Source organism: Cydia strobilella, chromosome Z (assembly GCF_947568885.1).
Source record: "Cydia strobilella chromosome Z, ilCydStro3.1, whole genome shotgun sequence".
Lineage (NCBI taxonomy): Eukaryota > Metazoa > Arthropoda > Insecta > Lepidoptera > Tortricidae > Cydia > Cydia strobilella.
Genome location: NC_086068.1, coordinates 36,515,320 through 36,534,096, shown reverse-complemented (window position 1 = coordinate 36,534,096; position 18,777 = coordinate 36,515,320). Strand labels below are relative to the sequence as shown.

Sequence of the window (18,777 nt, the reverse complement as noted above, 5' to 3'; positions counted from 1 at the left end):
TTTGTAATTTGGATGTCTAGTATTTTACCCGATATCGATTTAAGGGTTAAAAACACTGGCCGTAGTGCAGCTTGACAGAAGGCACACGACTTTTTAAAAGATAAAATTATATCTGTTCTCCACAAATACCAAATCAACTAAGAAAACCTGTATTCTAGCACAACGGACAATGGAGCAAACATGATGAAAATGGTAAAACTTTTAAACGAACACGCAACAGAAGCACAGAAAGAGGTTGAAGAGTCACAAGATCATGAGGATATAGCAGACAATTTAGGTGCTTTCTCGCTAGCCAACGAAAAAACCTCTGTAGGACCGATTTCCATTTCTGCAGTAAGGTGTGCGGCTCATACCCTGCTGCTAGCAATCCACGATGCTATTAACTGCGATAATGAATGCAAAACAATCTTATTTGATGTGCTATCGTGTGTTCGTAATTTAAGGAGACCGTCTGTGACGCCGTTTTTGGCCAAAAAGCCAATTCTAGATAGTCCACCGAGATGGGATTCAACCCATAATATGATACACAACCTTATGGAGCTGAAAGATTACATCTTGCCTCAGACAAGTAACACGATAGGAAGTTGCTTTACTAGAAACGAGTGGACTTTAATTTACGATATTGAAAAATAACTGAAACCGTCCAAAATTCTGTCAAAACAGGAGGAGCAACTAACGTTTGGCGTCTTTTGGTATCACTGGACAAAGTGCCAGTTACTAACTAAAAATATATCGACATTTTCGGAAAAAAATGTGAAAGCTATGGAAAGAAGACAACAAAAACTATTCGAGAGCGATTCCTTTTTAAGTGCAATATTTCTGGACCCTAGATACAATTCAATTATGACATCATCGCAAATGGATATGGCCATCAGCCATCTGAGGTCCACGTGGCAAAAGCTTCAATGTTTTCAAGACACTCCATCACATTCTGCGTCGGAGGCCTTTACAACTTACTCCGTGACTCCGTGAACAAGTCTATAAGTGATGTTGACAATGTGATAGAGAGCATGTTACGTCTAGCTGAAGAACGAAAGAATAACAATTTCACAACAATTTGGACTACTTATTTCACGAATACAGCGTTAATATTGAGCAGATAATAAGAGATTTTATTAGATTTCCTCGTGTTAAATCAATGACTGGAGTGTTGGAGTTTTGGAAATCTATGAAATCGACTCAGCCCCAAATACCGCTTAGCAATCACCGCTTTAGCGTCTCCAGCAACGCAAGTAAGCGTTGAAAGAATGTTTTCTTTGGTGAAATATGTGTTGCAGGCTCGATGATGATGCCATCGAATTTAGCGTCTCCAGCAACGTAAGTAAGCGTTGAAAGAATGTTTTCTTTGCTGAAATATGTGTTGTTGTGCCTACGTTGCAGGCTTAATGATGATGTCATCGAAGACATACTGTCATAAGGAACAGTAAAGTGTAATTATTTTATAGTCGCCATTCAGTCCATTACCCCTCTGCCTTCTTCCCACATTGTCGCTTTAAATAATGTGCACTTCTCATACTGACCGTTTCCTAAATTGTCTGCTTCTTTACTTGTATCTAACCTTTTTAACGTAACCGTTTTTATTTAAAAAAGGAAATACTTTTAAGTTGTTTGTCTATTTTATTATCATTTAGAGATTTAAGTAATAAATAAATATCTAATATTGTAAAAAATGGCCTATTTTTTGACGTTGAAGAATTTCGACAGTTACGTACAGAGCTGAATGCGAAGATATAAATTATTAAGGCTCTAGCAAAAAAAGAAAAAAAAAGCATTCCGTTTATCCACAAATTGGTAATATAATATTCACGAGAAAAGCCACAATTGTCATAATTCAAAATTTGAAATCTTGCTTGTTTGGACACTGACATGTATTACCGGTAATGGTTTTATTGGTAAAGTATCAAATAGAGGTAATGTTGTCAATTGTCGAAACCGCTATTACATTTGAATACCTACCGGTTTTGATTACACCGCTTATTAGAGTATTAGTGATATAAATACCGAAATGCAATTATAACCGGTTATAGCTTATTTAAGACCGGTAGTAAGAATACTGGTAACGATCCCTGATCTAAGGATGCTTGTTCGAAAACTAATACTTAGGTACCCAATAACTCTCCGGCAATTAGTATTTAGCAGATTATCGATTCGCAGACAATTCACTTAAAACCATTTCTACCAACCAACAACAAGAAAAACCTCAGAATCGGCCTTAAATTACTTTGCCAATCTTCTGGATAAAATGTATGGGAATGGGACGTGCGTTCGCATCGACGGCCGGGCGTAACTGAGGCGCGCGCTGGTGGCGCGCTTGTATTTATTCAACGGTTGGAGCGAGATAGAAGACAGTGCGTGCTACTCTCAACAGCAACATAGTGAGATGCTCCGCGGAAGGGTAACCCTGAATTGCTGTATTTTCCACTACCCACTTCATGTATCCGGCGATCGAGAGCGGGATAGAAGACATGCCATCGCTATCGTTAGAGGTGCGATTTACGTAAAAGGGTAGATTAAATTCTACAGCTCTAGGATACCTATCTTTCTGTTTTTAATAAAATATGGAAATACTATATAAGGCGACAATTTATTACAATAAATATTCATTATAGACTGACCGCTGTTTGCCTCACTCCTCCTGCCTGGACCCCTATATCTGGTGACCCGTCGACGCTTAAGTAGAAGATGTCTGACACCGAGAATGGAGCTCAAGGCAAGCGAAAAATACAAAAAGATCAGACGCAAAAACCAAATAGAGCACCAGATGCGCTACAGCCTCAGCTGCCGTCATCAAGCTACGATCTCGCCGGAATCTCCATCCAGTCCAAATTACTACCGTTTTGGCGCGAGCATCCATGTTTATGGTTTGCGCAGTTTGAAGCTCTCGTCGAACCCTTGAAGACAAGTGATGACCAGAAATTTCGATATGCACTCGGCGTCATGCAAGCAGCTGATATTCAACAAGTTAGCGACATCGTTCTTAAGCCTCCATCTACGGGCAAGTACAGCGCGCTGAAAACTCGTCTCCTCTTTGTTTACGAAGAATCTGCGTCCAGGCAATTCCAGAAGCTTATCAGCGGCCTCGAGCTGGGGGAACAGAAGCCGACACAACTTTTAAGGCGAATGCGAGAACTAGGCAAGAACATGGTACCAGACGATGGTTTGAAGGTCATGTGGATGAACCAACTCCCAGTACAAGTACGCACAGTTCTTTCTGTCAACACCGAGTCATCACTAGATATTCTTGCCGCCATGGCCGACAAGATGTTAGAGCACACCGAACCAGTCACCGTTGCTGCAGTCACACGAGCCACAGACCTTCAAGCCTTGCAAAGCAGCGAAAACACATTTTTCGAAAAGTTATCACAGAAGCTCGATAATCTAACACTCGAAATAGCAGCCCTTCGATCCGGCGGTCGGCAACGCTACCGCCGTCCCTTTCGCTCTCGCAGCCGTTCCCGTTCGAGATCTATGTCGGCGCACGGAACTTCACGCAAGCCGGGTGATCCTGGATGGCTCTGCAGATACCACTTCAGATTTGGAGACAAAGCACGAAGATGTGAATCGCCGTGTAGCAAGAAAACTAGCCCATCGGAAAACTAATGCCTACACCGACTCTGGCGGGCGTCGGTTTATCTCCAGTTGGAATCAAAGCCTTCCTGCCGCCCGGTTGGCATAGATTTTGACCTTGATGATGCGCTGGTTCTATTGCACCGATTCTGGTCAGCGCCTCGGACAAATCTGCATCCGTTTCTCGATGCAAGGATGGTAAACTCAAAAGATAACGTATATATAGATAAAGGCCCTACACTCACCCCGTGGCGTTTGTAGGTCTTTGGTTTGCTTCAACTAAAATCCGTTTTGCGTGTAACGTTCACTTCACACCCAGGTCTTTCTTTAAAGTATTTGAATAATGAAAATTCACCGCTCCACATTAAAATCAACCGCACAGAGCTCTGACACTTTCTTTCTTTTTTTTTCTTTTTACATCAAATTCAAATTTGTTCTTTTTGTCCATGCCCCAAACGAGATATATATATGATAAGAGGTGAGAATGAAATGAGTTAAAAACTAAACACCATTCAGCAACCGCCTATGTGTCTTCGATCGCAACTCTCGAGAACGTTACCTCGTCGACACTGGCGCCGAAATATCTGTACTATCGTCGCATCACAAGAAGAACCAGATATCAAGCACCTACAAGCTTTACGCCGCAAACGACACGCCGATAAACACCTATGGGGAGAAAACGATCACACTTAACTTGGGGCTACGGCACGACTACCGTTGGACGTTTATCGTGGCTGCCATCAAGACTTCAATCCTCGGAGCCGATTTCCTTCGGCACTACAAGCTGCTACCTAACCTAGATCAAAAGAAGCTCATCGATAAAACCACTACACTCCAAGTCAACGCGGTAGAAGTTTCAAGCAACCAAGAAACCGTCTATTTGATTAGCAGCAATCAAGCCTACTACGAGATTCTCAAGCAGTATACTAATGTACTACGACCAATGTCTCTGAAAACGCCGGCCAAGCACAACGTGCAACATTTTATCGAGACTACGGGCCCCCCACTCTTCGCCAGGCCACGCCCACTGCCGCCCGACAAATATGCGGCGGCAAAGGCCGAATTCGAACGCTTGATGGAAATGGGCATCTGTCAAACCTCAAACAGCCCCTGGGCAAGTCCGCTGCACGTTGTCAAGAAAAAAGATGGTACTCTTCGTGTATGCGGCGATTATAGACGTCTGAACGCCGTAACGCAACCCGATCGTTATCCGCTTCCTCGAATTCAAGATTTTACGTACCAGTTGCACAATAAGAAGATTTTTTCGAAATTAGCCCTGAAGATGGCGTATTTTTGGATACCCATGAACAAAGAAGACGCGCAGAAAACATCAATCATCACACCGTTCGGGTTATTCCAATTTAACTCAATGACGTTCGGGCTCCGTAATTCAAGCCAAACATTCCAACGATTCATGCACGACGTCCTACGAGGCATAGACGGCTGTTTCTGTTACGTCGATGATCTTCTGCTGTCCTCTGAAAATGAAGAAGAGCACAAAGCACTGCTTCGACAAGTCCTGGAACGCCTTGATAAATACGGCGTAACTCTCAATGTCGATAAATGCGAGTTCAGCCGAAGAAAAATCAACTTCCTTGGCTATGAAGTATCACCCGACGGCATCAGTCCTACTCAAGAGCGCATCGAAGCCATATCGAATTACCCAAAGCCGAAGACAGTCTGTGAGCTGAGAAGATTTCTAGGCATGTTGAATTTTTATCGCGACTGCCTACCACATCAAGCCGAACTTCAGTCATAACTCAACAAGTATCTGCACAACTCCAAGAAAAATGACAAGACCCCTATCGAATGGAACCCCGAGTCAGATGAAGCTTTCAAAAAATGCCGCCAAAGCATATTGGAAGCTACTACGCTATCTTATCCCGTTCACGGCGCTCCACTATGTATCATGAGTGATGCATCAGACCACAGCGTGGGAGGATTAGTCCAACAAAAAGTTGACAATGTCTGGAAACCTCTGGCATTTTTCTCGAAGGCACTGAGTCCGATGCAACGCCGCTACAGTGTGTATGATCGCGAACTCCTAGCGATTTACACAGCTGTAAAGCACTTCAGACGACTTATAGAAGGCAATGACGTCATCGTCTACACGGGCCACAGACCACTTACGCACGCACTTACGCGAGCACCGAGCAGCAGCGACACTCCGAGACGCGAGCACCAAGCACTTCATTAGCCAATTTTGTTCGAGCATCCAGTACATCCCAGGCGACAAAAACAATGTCGCTGACGCCTTATCACGAATCGAAGAAATACAATGTCCTTCCGCCATTGATTTTGACAAATTAGCCACCGACCAGCGCACCGATGAAGAACTAATAAAATTGAAAGCTCAAGAAAATCTGAAGTTCACGGAAGTCACGTTACCAGCCATCAATCGGCCAATCACGTGTGAGCTCTCAACTGGGACACCGCGACCGTATTTACATATCGCTTATCGTTTTGCTGCCTACAAATCGCAACACGATATAAGTCACTCAGGTGTACGGGCAACCAGGAAACTTATGGCATCCAAGTTCTTTTGGCCAGCAATGAACAGAGACGTCGCTCTTTGGACTCGAGCTTGCATGGGATGTCAACGAGCTAAAATACATCGTCACGTGATTCCACCTATCGGCGAGTTCCCGCGATCACAACGTTTCGAACATCTGCATATCGATATCGTGGGACCCCTAAGAATATCAAATGATTATCGATATTGCGTCACAATGATCGATCGCTGCACGAAGTGGCCCGAGGCAATACCAGTACGCGACATAACAGCTGAAGTTGTCGCTAAAGTCTTGTACGAGCACTGGATTACGAGATTTGGATGTCCGCTACGCATCACGACAGATCAAGGTCGTTCCTTCGAGTCAAATCTTTTTAATACCACTGCCTACCACCCACAGGCGAATTCGCAAGTGGAACGGCTCCACCTCACCTTGAAAGCCGCTCTTATGGCAAGGGGCGAAGGTTCAAGATGGTCCGAAGAGCTGCCTACAGTTTTATTTGGATTACGAGCCGCATTACGTAGTGACAATAACCTAAGTCCTGCATTGATGACGTATGGATCCGCACTACGCATGCCAGCTGATTTTTTCGTACCTACAAAGTCGACGATTGAAGATGCAGAGTTCGTAAGACGATTGTCAGAGATAATGTCATCACTTGTACCTGTAACCCAGACGCACGCCAAGCAATCAAGACCTTTCGTGCATAAGGACCTGGCGACGTGCACTCATGTATTCGTGCGCAATGACACCGTGCGACCTCCGCTCACATCACCATCTGATGGCCCGTTCGAAGTTCTCAAACGCTACGACAAGTATTTCAAGATACAAATGCCACGACGAACTACTGTGGTAGCTATTGAGCGTCTGAAGCCAGCCTACATCTACAATGAAGACGTCACAAGCGACAGCCAGCCTCCTCAACAGCAACATAGTGAGATGCTCCGCGGAAGGGTAATCCTGAATTGCTGTATTTTCCACTACCCACTTCATGTATGCGGCGATCGAGAGCGGGATAGAAGACATGCCATCGCTATCGTTAGAGGCGCGATTTACGTAAAAGGGTAGATTAAATTCTACAGCTCTAGGATACCTATCTTTCTGTTTTTAATAAAGTATAGAAATACTATATAAGGCGACAATTTATTACAATAAATATTCATTATAAGACTGACCGCTGATTGCCTCACTCCTCCTGCCTGGACCCCTACAAATGCATCTTTACAATCAATACTCATGTTTGAACAATAAAGATTACCTTTACGAGCAGAGCTGGTGTGTTAAAAAGAAAAACATCCTGTATGTCAAATCTATAGGTACAGACTAGATTAATCATTAGAAACAGATTGCTGGCTTATACAGATGATGATTTATATAAATTATTAAAATGATTATATATTTATGTTTTTTAAATTTATCTTCTTATTAGTTGACTACCTAAGAGTAGCATATATCCTGCTGCCAGTGTTGGTTGTGTCACAGAAAACTAGTATAGAATATCGTTGTCGTCAAGCTCACCATACTTATGAACCTATTGAATTAGCTGATGCCTTTACTGATACTGGAAAGCGATATGTAAACATACTACATACCTAACTCATTGCTAGTGTCCTACTTTATTACCTACATACTACATAACATACAACATAACAATAATTTTTGAATATGGCGATGTACAATTACTACAAATAAAATATATTTATGATTGAAATTCACTTACATTAGCCATCAACAATTCCCTCGGATCACTGTTCACACTGAATACTGATATACGTTAGTCACAATCTACAAGAGACACCTCATTATTCTAATAACACCACAAGAAAGTTCTTGAATTGATCCAATAGCAAATATCACTCTTCCCGTAGATTTGTTCGCACACAACCTACTTTTCTTACTGTCGTTCGGGCGTCTACCCTCTTGTCTTCACCTAAAAAATCACAACAACCTAGTAGCGGTTATTTAACTTAAACGTGCCTACGAGCGCCATTTATTTCATGACGTTGGCAACTATTAGCCGATTCGCGATAATCGCGACAACCGTGATTGCTTCTAGTTTAGGTTTTAATCGTTTTTAGGGTGCCGTACTAATGTGTAGTCAAGCGTGAGTCGGACTTAATTACTTAGTTTTTGATCCGACCCCTACGGGTTTTTTAGACTACATTTCACATAAAAAATACATTATTTAAATTGTGTAATGCACGGAACTCTTGGAACGCGAGTCCGACTCGCACGTGGCCGGTTTTTTTTAATATTATGAACAATAGGTTTTCATTTTATGGTCATTTTGTGTCAGTGAAAAAAAGTAGATAATATCAAAACCATGTTTATCAGACTCAAACTAAAATTTGTTGTGTAGGTTAGTCATGTCCTAGTCTAGCCATAAATAAGAGAGAAGTTCTGTTAATCAATATTAATGCCAAATGAGTACTCTACCTATTGTGTTTCGACCAATCGTTTCTCGGGTAATAGGGTATTTGACAACATTAAAAATATATAACGAATTGCTGTCATCCTGAAAGATAATAAACTAATAAAGTACGAGGGGTGATCCAAAAGTAATGATAACTGAATACTTATTGAATCGGATTAAAATAAATAGGTATGCAGTTACTGGCCATAAAGACTCCTTATTAAATAAAAAAAATAAAAATTAAAAAATATGTATCTGTCAGAGAGTTGCAGTTGTTTCTTCACGAGCAGTCGGAACAATAACGCAAAAATGGAGAAAACTGAGGTGAGAGCGGTTATTAAATACTTCTGTTTGAAAAAAATGTGTACTAAAGATATATACGCTGAATTAGTGGGCACACTGGGCGAGTCCGCTCCGCCGTATTCCACAGTGGCACGGTGGTCAAAGGAGTTTAACTTGGGAAGGACATCCACTCAAGATGAACATCGCGAAGGCCGTCCATCTGTCGCCATTACTGGAGAAAACGTCAAAAAAATTCATGATCTCGTTTTAACAGATAGAAGGATGACTATCAGGCATCTAGTTGAGCTCACAGGCATCTCGTATGGCAGCATTAAAAGAATCTTAACTGATGAACTACACATGAAAAAAGTCTCCGCTCGTTGGGTGCCTAGAATGTTAACGGCTGAACATAAGAAAATACGATGTGAGATTTCGAAGTCCAATCTTGACAAATATCAAACTGATCCCGAAATATTTTTGCGTCGGTTTGTAACCATGGACGAGTCTTGGATCCACCATTTCGATCCTGAGACCAAACAGCAATCCATGACCTGGAAGCGAGCGTCTTCCCCTACACCGAAGAAATTCAAGGTAGCAAGCTCCGCTGGTAAGGTCATGGCTTCAGTGTTTTGGGATGCTGAGGGAGTCATAATGATTGAATACCTGGAAAAGGGAACCACTATTACGGGCTCCTACTACTACTACGCTGACCAAATACGCAGATTGAGACAGGCAATCAAAGAGAAGCGGCGGGGTAAACTTCGAGCTGGCATCCTGTTTCACCAGGACAACGCACCGCCCCACAAGGCCGGCGTTGCGATGGCTGCCATTCGTGATTCAGGGTTCGAATTGCTGGAACACCCCCCAGATTCGCCAGACCTAGCCCCCAGCGACTTTTATCTCTTTCCACGGCTGAAGGAAGATCTTAGAGGCAACAAATTTTTGAATAATGGCGAGGTAATGGCCGCTGTGGAGGCATTTTTGGAGGGTCAAGAAAAAGATTTTTTTTTAAAAGGAATTCGTGGTCTGGAGAAACGATGGTCTAAGTGTGTAGACTTGGAAGGAGATTACGTAGAAAAATAAATTATTTTATTAAACATTTTATGTATCTTTCATACTGATTATCATCACTTTTGGATCACCCCTCGTATATTTCACTATATTTGAATGTAAATTATGTTTAGTTTTTGGAATATAAACGAAAGAAAATTTAATATTTTTTGAAATTTCATCAGGGACGTGAACGCTCTGTGATTGGTCAACGCTCGGATGACGTCACACGCGCGTAAACATTCTTGATTGCCTCGAGTGTTTTAACTGTTTTATTTGTATTTAGTTAATTTTAGTTATTGTTCCACAGTTTTCTGATATATTCCGATTTATCCGTATATCTAGTAGCACAATATTCATAAGAATCTCAAAATGGAGCCGAAATATGTGAAAGCTGATAGCGGCAACCTACCAGACATAGACGCATCAATGCTTGCACTTTTCTTTAAAGATAATCCGGATTACTATGCTGCGGAACTTAGAAATGTAAAAACAGCTATGTGAGTATACGTAGAAATTGTTTATTTACGAACATTTCGATTTCGATGATACGAATACGACGACGATATATATATAGAATACGATGACGAGAATAGTATCTCCATACTGCACTTTAGTTTGAAAGAAAAAGTATGCTACTAACTACCTACTAATGCTGAAAGAGCTATGTTATGAGGTTATAGATCTTGTTTCGTTCAACAAAATCCGCTGCTTTAACTACCATATTTATTTACAGTTAAATATTACTTACATCGAAGTGGTCTTCACACATAAAAACATTTGTATGCGCTAAAATGCTCTTTGGGTCTCTTCGCGCTAGTTTTAACCACATTTTTCTTTTTTTGGGATTCGTTGGAACGGAAACAAACAATTTATCTGGATTTTTTATAGTCGTACTTGAACATTGCGGCACTATACACTATTTATATACCATTTTACAGTGAAATAATCAATTCAATGCACATATACCATAAGATTTACTAAGGTCATTGACTGAGTTTGCTCGCGTGTGACGTCACACGTGTCACGTGATTAGCCCCTTTGCAAAAACAGCGTTTAAGGCGCGTTCAAAATAAATAAATTTTAACATTGATTTTTTATATCTAATACAGGAAATTTCACGGAAATATCAAAATTAGTCAAATAGCCTATTGTGACAGTTACTAAATGATTATTCTACGAAAAGTAAATATGCGTATATATACTTACTGACTATTTACTCTTGCAAATTACTGTTATGCGTAATGAGATTCCGCCAATCGTTACTCTGCCAAAGAACCCGTCTGCGAATTGTTGTCAGCGAAACGAAAATCGGCGTCAATAGGGCACCCTAATACTTAGGTATCTCAAAGAAAAACCGCCGAAATCACATACAAAAAATGTCAATTTACGACTTCATGTATAATTTCTTCTATTTCACCAAATCATAATATATATATTTTTTTGTTTTTAATAAAACAATACATTTGGCTACTAAATATGAAATTCAATTAGTTTTTCTACTAATAATATCTAATTTTTTTTATGCAAGTAATAATAGGTGTTTGATGTTTTTGTTTTGTGGGCAGGAATTAAGTGGTGAAATGAAGGGGCCATTTTGTATCATATATTATACTCGTAGTAATAGCTGCAGAATTTAATTGAAGATGATACAACGTTTTATGATAATTATTGTATATTATTGATGTTTGCTTTAAGTAGATTTGAGTGTAATACGGAAACCGTGATATTTCGTTTATAACCGACTAAAAAATGGCGTCGGAATATTATATATTTAATTATCTAGAGCTACATTTGTAATTAAAAAGCCTGTTTTGCATGAATCTTAGTAACTGACTGACTTTCCTTTATATTTTATTTTGGGTAACATTTAAAGAGTGTTAACCGTAATAACCCTTCCTATTCATTGGCTTTCTTATATTTCTCGTTATCGAGCTGTTAACTCGGAACAGCCTGTATATTAACGCTCAGGTTGTTTTCTTTTCAGTTACTCGTGTATTTATTATCTACTGTCACTTTTCCGATGTGACAGAGTAATTGGTTGTCCATATTTTATCCACTGACGCAAAAGTATTTTGTCCTGCGGTTATTATTATATACGTGCTACTTCAATAATCATCTTATATCGTTAGTTTTAGTGGCGTAAAAGTTTAATTTATTATAATAATTAAATAAATATGAAATCTATTGTGAACGTGAAGCCGGCCATTGGTAAACCGTTATTTTTATAGTTGGTCAAACAAATCTTGTCAGTAGAAAAATTCGGCAAATATAATAAATGTAGGCGCGAAGGGATCGTCCCATAGAAAATATGACACAATTTAACTATACTTTAAAGCTTCATTTATACTTAAAACAAAAAACTTTTTTTCTTTTAATAGGGGCTTCAGTTTTAGATTTGTACAAGGAATTAGAGTTTGGGGATGCAAATGGAAAGTATCCTAGGTAAGTAAGTCTTCTATTAATTTAATAACGCGCTAGCAAATATCCTTAATTACTGGTCAAGACTTTGAATATTGAATCAAATAGAGCTAGCTACATCTAGCCGTTAATTTAAAGGGTATCTACATCTATGAACTTCAATTAAATTAATTTATCGAAGACACTGGTATTTGGAAAATAATCATTAATATTTTTTCATTTGAGTAGGCCTTCGCGAACGTATATTTACATTTGCATAAGATTACTCGTACAGTCTAAGATACCATTACGAATTTCTGCATCTATCAGTTTAGTTAACCTAGGTAAAATAAGGGCCGCAGTAACAAGATTAGATTTTATGCATTTTTGTAACTTAGGAATGCAATAAATTTGCCAATATTCGAATAGAGGAAGCAGGAGGAAACCGTATGAATTAGCGGTTATAATTTAGAATTAGATGGCAGCTGACATGTTCTTCACGAGCCCCACCTAGCGTAGCAGCCATAACAGCCATTAAATGAATTTTTCAATGGCTGTTACTGTATAATGATTAACTGTTTGTTTGAGGACCAAACTCCTAATACCGGTATATACCAAGGGCTGTAATGTGGGCTCGTTTATGCGGAAGACATGTGCTCAATATGTATTCTTTGATATTAATGATTAGTAGGAAAGATGTGTGCAAAATGATCCCCTTAAGGGAAAATCTTTACTGTGTTAAAAGTTGAAGAGAAAAACACAGGATTTAGATATTCATGAATAGTCCATTTACTTATCTAAGGAACTAACTATATACTCATTTCTTATATTTTGCATGTAGTTTATTTATTATGTTATGTTTTCTAAAAGGATCATTTTATACCTATTATGTATGGATAAAACGATCCCTAGGGTAGGATTCATGCGGTCTAAAAAGCATGACCTAGAAAGGCAGATTATCTTGGGTCAAATGGATGGCAAGCGTGGGCGAGGAACAGCACCCACGAGATGGTCTGATGGTGTGAAGAGGGTGGTTGGCGGCAACATGCATTGCGTGACCCATATAGCTTATGACCGCACACTATGGAGGCGGAGCATACATGGTCGCGATCCTCAGCAATGAGGGACCGAGGAAGAAGAAGAAGGGTAGGGTTAAAATGATCACAGATGATTCCTTTGTGATATCAGGATTTCTTCGTCTAAATCATTTAAGCCAATCGATTCCAGTGTTTCTTTATTTTCAGAAGATGGATGCTGATTTTTTTTCTCTGTTGGCCTTCTTTTTGACGCCATCAGAGGCACAGATTCTGCTTGCTATTTTAAAAGGTGATCCATAATTTTCCGGCATTAAAATTCCTGTTGCCGCTAAAACAACAAATACTAAACTAAAAACAAAAAAAAATATTTAGGTGGGGCTCCCATACAACAAATGTGCGTTACGGCCGTTTGTTAGTCGTATACCTCGAAATCAAAAAATCCTTGTAACTTTATTCTTTAGCTTATTATTATTTATATAAGCTTTATTGAAATTATTCGCGTTTCGCCGCAAAAGCGTATTTTGTTGTAGCGTGTAATATCGATGGCTTATTTTGTTGCTCGCATATATTTGTAATAGATTTTTACAATAGTAGCAAATTTTGATGTAGCAAATCAATAGCCTATTTAGTCAACCACATATATTTTCAATAGATGTTTACAACAATAGAAAATGTTTATGTAGCATGTATCACTAATAGCCTATTTAGTTAGCCGCAAATATTTTTAGTCGCATTTTACCTGGGTCGCATATTGTTATAGTATATTGTATTAATGGTAAAAATTGGCGATATCACTGGGATATAATAAAAATGCAGTCGCTTATTGACCTCATTGTTACAGCCATTCATTAACTAGCTTTGGAGAATATGTTGTTTAGGAAATCTACCTATAATGCGAACACGATTATTTGGGAAAGAAGTTATCGAAAGGAAAATGGGAAAATTAGACCATGAATGTATACGATCGAGACATATCTAGACATACCAGTAGGACAAAGCAGTAGGACATACCGGATTACTTCAATTCATGCATATTCCGTATTAACTAAAAACTGGATAATTACCGGCCCCTGCAAACATTGCACGACATCTATACAACCAATTATACAACAATTAGGTAATCAATTTATTTTATTAGCATTACAGTCTAGAAAGTTAACTTAAAATAAACATAGGTACCCCACCTTAGGGATTTAACATAAAACAACATCAAAGGTTGGTAGATAAGTATACCTCTACATACAACACAACACTTAGCATTGAAACATTACACTTAAGATTGATATTTTAACATTGAAAGTTTGTCAATGCACCGTTCTATTGTAATTGCATTTGTAAGATACATCGTTAATATAAGGTCTATTTTAGTATTCATGTCCGTGTATTTCCTCAATCTCTTGTGATATAACGGTAAATTCATCTCATTTCTCAAGAAATTGAAATTCACTGTAATTGACTCGTCTCTTATAATATGTATCAGGTGGAGTAAATTTGAATTTCGTGATATTTTTTTATTTAATCTGCTGTGCAAGCCCTCGGTAACATTATTGGTCCTGTGCCTTTGCTGAAAACACGACAAAATACCCATAATGCTCGCACAAAACCAGTAAGTGTTCATATACTCATTAAATGCATCAATATTTTCTATCTCCGACGGTGACTGATCAAGTACACTACCATGCCTCGTACATTTTAGACTGGAAAATGAGATATAGCTATACACTTTTTGACGTAATTACAGCCTTCCCTGGTTTGTGGAATAGACAATTTACCAGTTTTTATCCACACGGCCTTAGAAAAATGAGTATAACAACCAGATAACCGTGCTTCGGGAAATACTTGTCTAAATGCATTTATTGCACCTCGCTCAAAGTCGCGTTTCATATCTTTTGGATGAAATCCTGGTACATTTTCTTTCAAACAGTTGAACATGGTTGTATACGTACTCTGTAGCTTGTTACCCAATAAATCGTACACAAAAGGCGTAGCTTTAGTGAGCTCCGCATCCGAACCTATATCCCCGTGTAGTGTATAGAGCTGTACGTATGGTTGTGGTACAACTTCAAACGTTCCGTCAATAAAAAACGTCTTCACCCTTTCAACTATTATGGGCAAAGAGTCTGGTCAAGTTATTTACCACACATCTTAAATAGTCTTCCTAGAGATATAATAGATAATTTAGAAGAGGGTAAGCCCCATAAAATTAAAATAATGTTAAAAAAGCACTGCCTGAATATTTAAGTTAAGCATCATATTATATATGTATAGCATATTATACGTGTTAAATAAATAGTAATAATATAAATGTAATATAAATATTATAAATAAGACCATACTTAGCGTACAATCTATTAGAGTGTAGATTAGGCTAAGTCTGAGAGTAGATTTTGTAATTTCTTTTTTTTTTTTGAAATAAACAGTTTAAATTAAAAAAAAAAAATTTTTAATATAACTTTTACACTGAAGATTAATAAAGATCAGATACACATCATTTTGTACACACAAGAAATCTTTAGCTAAGTGCTCTGGAACTATAACGTCAGCTGTGGTTTGAAAAGTACAATTTCCAATGTGCCTTTTTCGCATTCGATACAGAGCGTCTCGCTTAGTAAAGAAGGATGGTGTTTTATCTACATGTTCTTCAGTCCGAAATTTTGATATATGTTCTTCAAATAATGCTGGCACCGGTCTGTAGTACGTAATCACCTTCTTTTTTAATGTCGCCAAACTTTTTTCGATGTCGATAGCCTCAAAATCTGGTGTACACGTGTACAAAGACTCTCGTTCGATTGTAGTGTGGGTGGGATCAAGAACAATGGTCATCATCATCATCATCATCATGTCAGCCGATAGACGTCCACTGCTGGACATAGTACTCCCCCAAGGCTCGCCACTCCGACCGATCCAGTGCCGCTCGCATCCACCGAATTCCCGCGACCTTTATTACTAAAATCTTCCCTCCATGCGAACTTTCAATAAATTGAAAACTGCCCCGCTGACCATCAGCGGATCCAGGTTCTGCTTCCATTTTTTGATTTTAACTGGACTGGTATTCTCACGGGTCGGGAATATAATACGTGGTCAAATTGTCATAATATGTCAACATCAACATTTGCACTTGATTGTTTCTGTGACAGACAGCATATATTGTCTATTATCTTATTCGTCATATCATGATATGCACAACGACGTTACATATATCACACTTATAACCAGGAGAAAAACTACAAGTGCGAAATGCATTTACAAAACATAACTATAGAGGTATTATAGTGCTTAAAGGAAATATCTAACATCGCATTACAAACAAATATCTTGAGTAGAAAAGCGACTACAGTGAAGAAAGGCAGGAATAGTACATTACTACAGAGGCCGGGAAGTAAGGGGTTGCCGGCCGAATGCATATATACGGCCGAACGTAGTGAGGCCGGATAGTTATGAGGCCGACAACCCCTTTTCACGCCGATGTATGTATAGTGCTTTTCTCAAACATGCAATGAAATAAATAAAGAAATCTCCACGAAATCAAAGTTTTAATTCTAAAGAAACTAAAAGTAAACTAGGCACAAAATATAACTACTACCTGTACCTATCACACGTGTCGTATATTTTACACATGTAGTTAATCAATTTATTACACAAATGTTCAAAGGTATATTTACGTATCTTTGATTTTTCGCCTTGCATCCTTCTGACTGTAGTGTTAGTAGCCACATAACTAAGATTACATCGTTTTTTATGTTGATATTATGCTTCACATACATCGTTGCCTTAAACATGGAGTATAATTAACAGGTATTCATTTAATATTTTCGTCGGAACTCATATTATACAATAAACAACGCACAATAAATCCAATAAAATAGAATTACAGATACACAATGAAAAATGTTCAACTTTACCTCCAAAACGATTAAAAAAACACCAACGCGTGTTTGAGTAGACATTTTTACCGCTAATATTTAAATGAAATATAGTTTATCAAAGGACTGTCTCATTTCAAACATAGACAGAGATTATCATACTATCTTTGTCTTACACTGGTACTAGCACCCAAAAGAAAAGGATGAGTATAGTTTTTTTGTTCTTTTTTACTGACAAACTGGTTTGACCAACTATATTTTAAATCTGTATTTGTAGGTAAATTTGCAATTCAATATTATTGGAATTTGTTAATAATGTTTTATTTATATATTTTTGTAAAACTGCAAAATATATTAATTATCGTTTATTGTTTTTTTTAAAGGGGTATTGGCAGAATGTCATTCCGAACCATAAGCAAATATTGGTTATAGTTTTTTTTTTGGCTGAATGCCATGATGCTGTGTCACAAATATATGTGAAATGGAAATTAAAAAAGAGGCACTTCCCGGCCTAGGCCTGCAACTTTATATGAAATTTCATTACAGGCCCCTCGTCTAGCCGCGCCGGAGTCGTGATACTTCCCAGCCTAATATAAAGAACGTAATATCAATATTACATAGCATGTTTGAGAAAAGTAAATATACTATGAATTTTATATACCATTCTAATTGGCGACCAAAAATCATACTACAAGAAAAAAATCTGTTCAGAAATTCTGAGATCGCGGCGAAACGCGAATAGGTGAAAAGCTACAAGGATTTTTTAATTTCGAGGTATACGACTAACAAACGGCCACGGCGGTACCCGTCCCAAATTTTGTGGTGTATGCTATCTTTAAAAGGCTAGGAGCCTTTGACCAACTATATGTAATCTATATATATGTCGCCGGCAGATCGTAAAACCGGTCATATCGAGATATTCCTAGGCATATCATGAAACGCCGCCATTTCACGATCTGACTAGCGACTAACGGCCATATCGTTCAAACCTCAACGTTTGATGATTTGCCCGGCGACGTTTAGGCATATCAAATAAGTAGGGTGTGATATTCCTAGGCAGATCATGAAACGCCGGCATTTCGTGATCTGACTAGCGACAACTAGACATATCGTGCAATCTTCAAGGGTTTCAAGTGGAAAGATAAATATCAATTATAAATTAGAATTATATTGTATTAAGCGACTATATTTTAAGGTTTTACAACAAAACAAAATGGAAAAACAGCTAAATCACATATGATGCCGTAGATAAACTAACAGCTGATGCTTTTCCGCCATGATCTGCCTAGGAATATCACCCCGTGAGGTTTGCACGATATGTCTGGTGATCGCTAGGCAGATCACGAAATGCCGGCGTTTTTGATCTGCCTAGGAATATCACAACTTGAAGTTTGCACGATATGGCTAGTGGTTGCTAGGCAGATCATGAAATGCCGGCGTTTCATTATCTGCCTAGGAATATCACCTCGTGAGGCTTACACGATATGGCTGGTGATCAATAGGCAGATCATGAAATGGCGGCGTTTCATGATATGCCTAGGAATATCTCAACTTGAAGTTTGCACGATATGGCTAGTGGTCACTAGGCAGATCATGAAATTCCGGAGTTTCATGATCTGCCTAGGAATATCACCCCTACACGGCGATTTCGC

The 18,777-nt window shown here is 38.8% G+C and overlaps 2 protein-coding genes across 2 annotated transcripts in view; one reads left to right on the top strand and one right to left on the bottom strand.

The window, feature by feature from the left end:
* LOC134754868 (uncharacterized) overlaps positions 1-18,777 on the bottom strand; it is a 249,182-nt gene that overhangs the window by 99,824 nt on the left and 130,581 nt on the right. The gene's annotated exons all lie outside the window — the stretch shown is intronic.
* On the top strand, positions 2,683-3,600 carry LOC134753756 (uncharacterized). The gene has a single exon (XM_063689693.1). It carries the CDS (start codon positions 2,683-2,685, stop codon positions 3,598-3,600), a length of 918 nt encoding a protein of 305 aa, XP_063545763.1.

Bases quoted from the DNA above. Each gene is read 5' to 3' on its own strand.
- LOC134753756 (XM_063689693.1), top strand. From the start codon at position 2,683: ATGTCTGACACCGAGAATGGAGCTCAAGGCAAGCGAAAAATACAAAAA.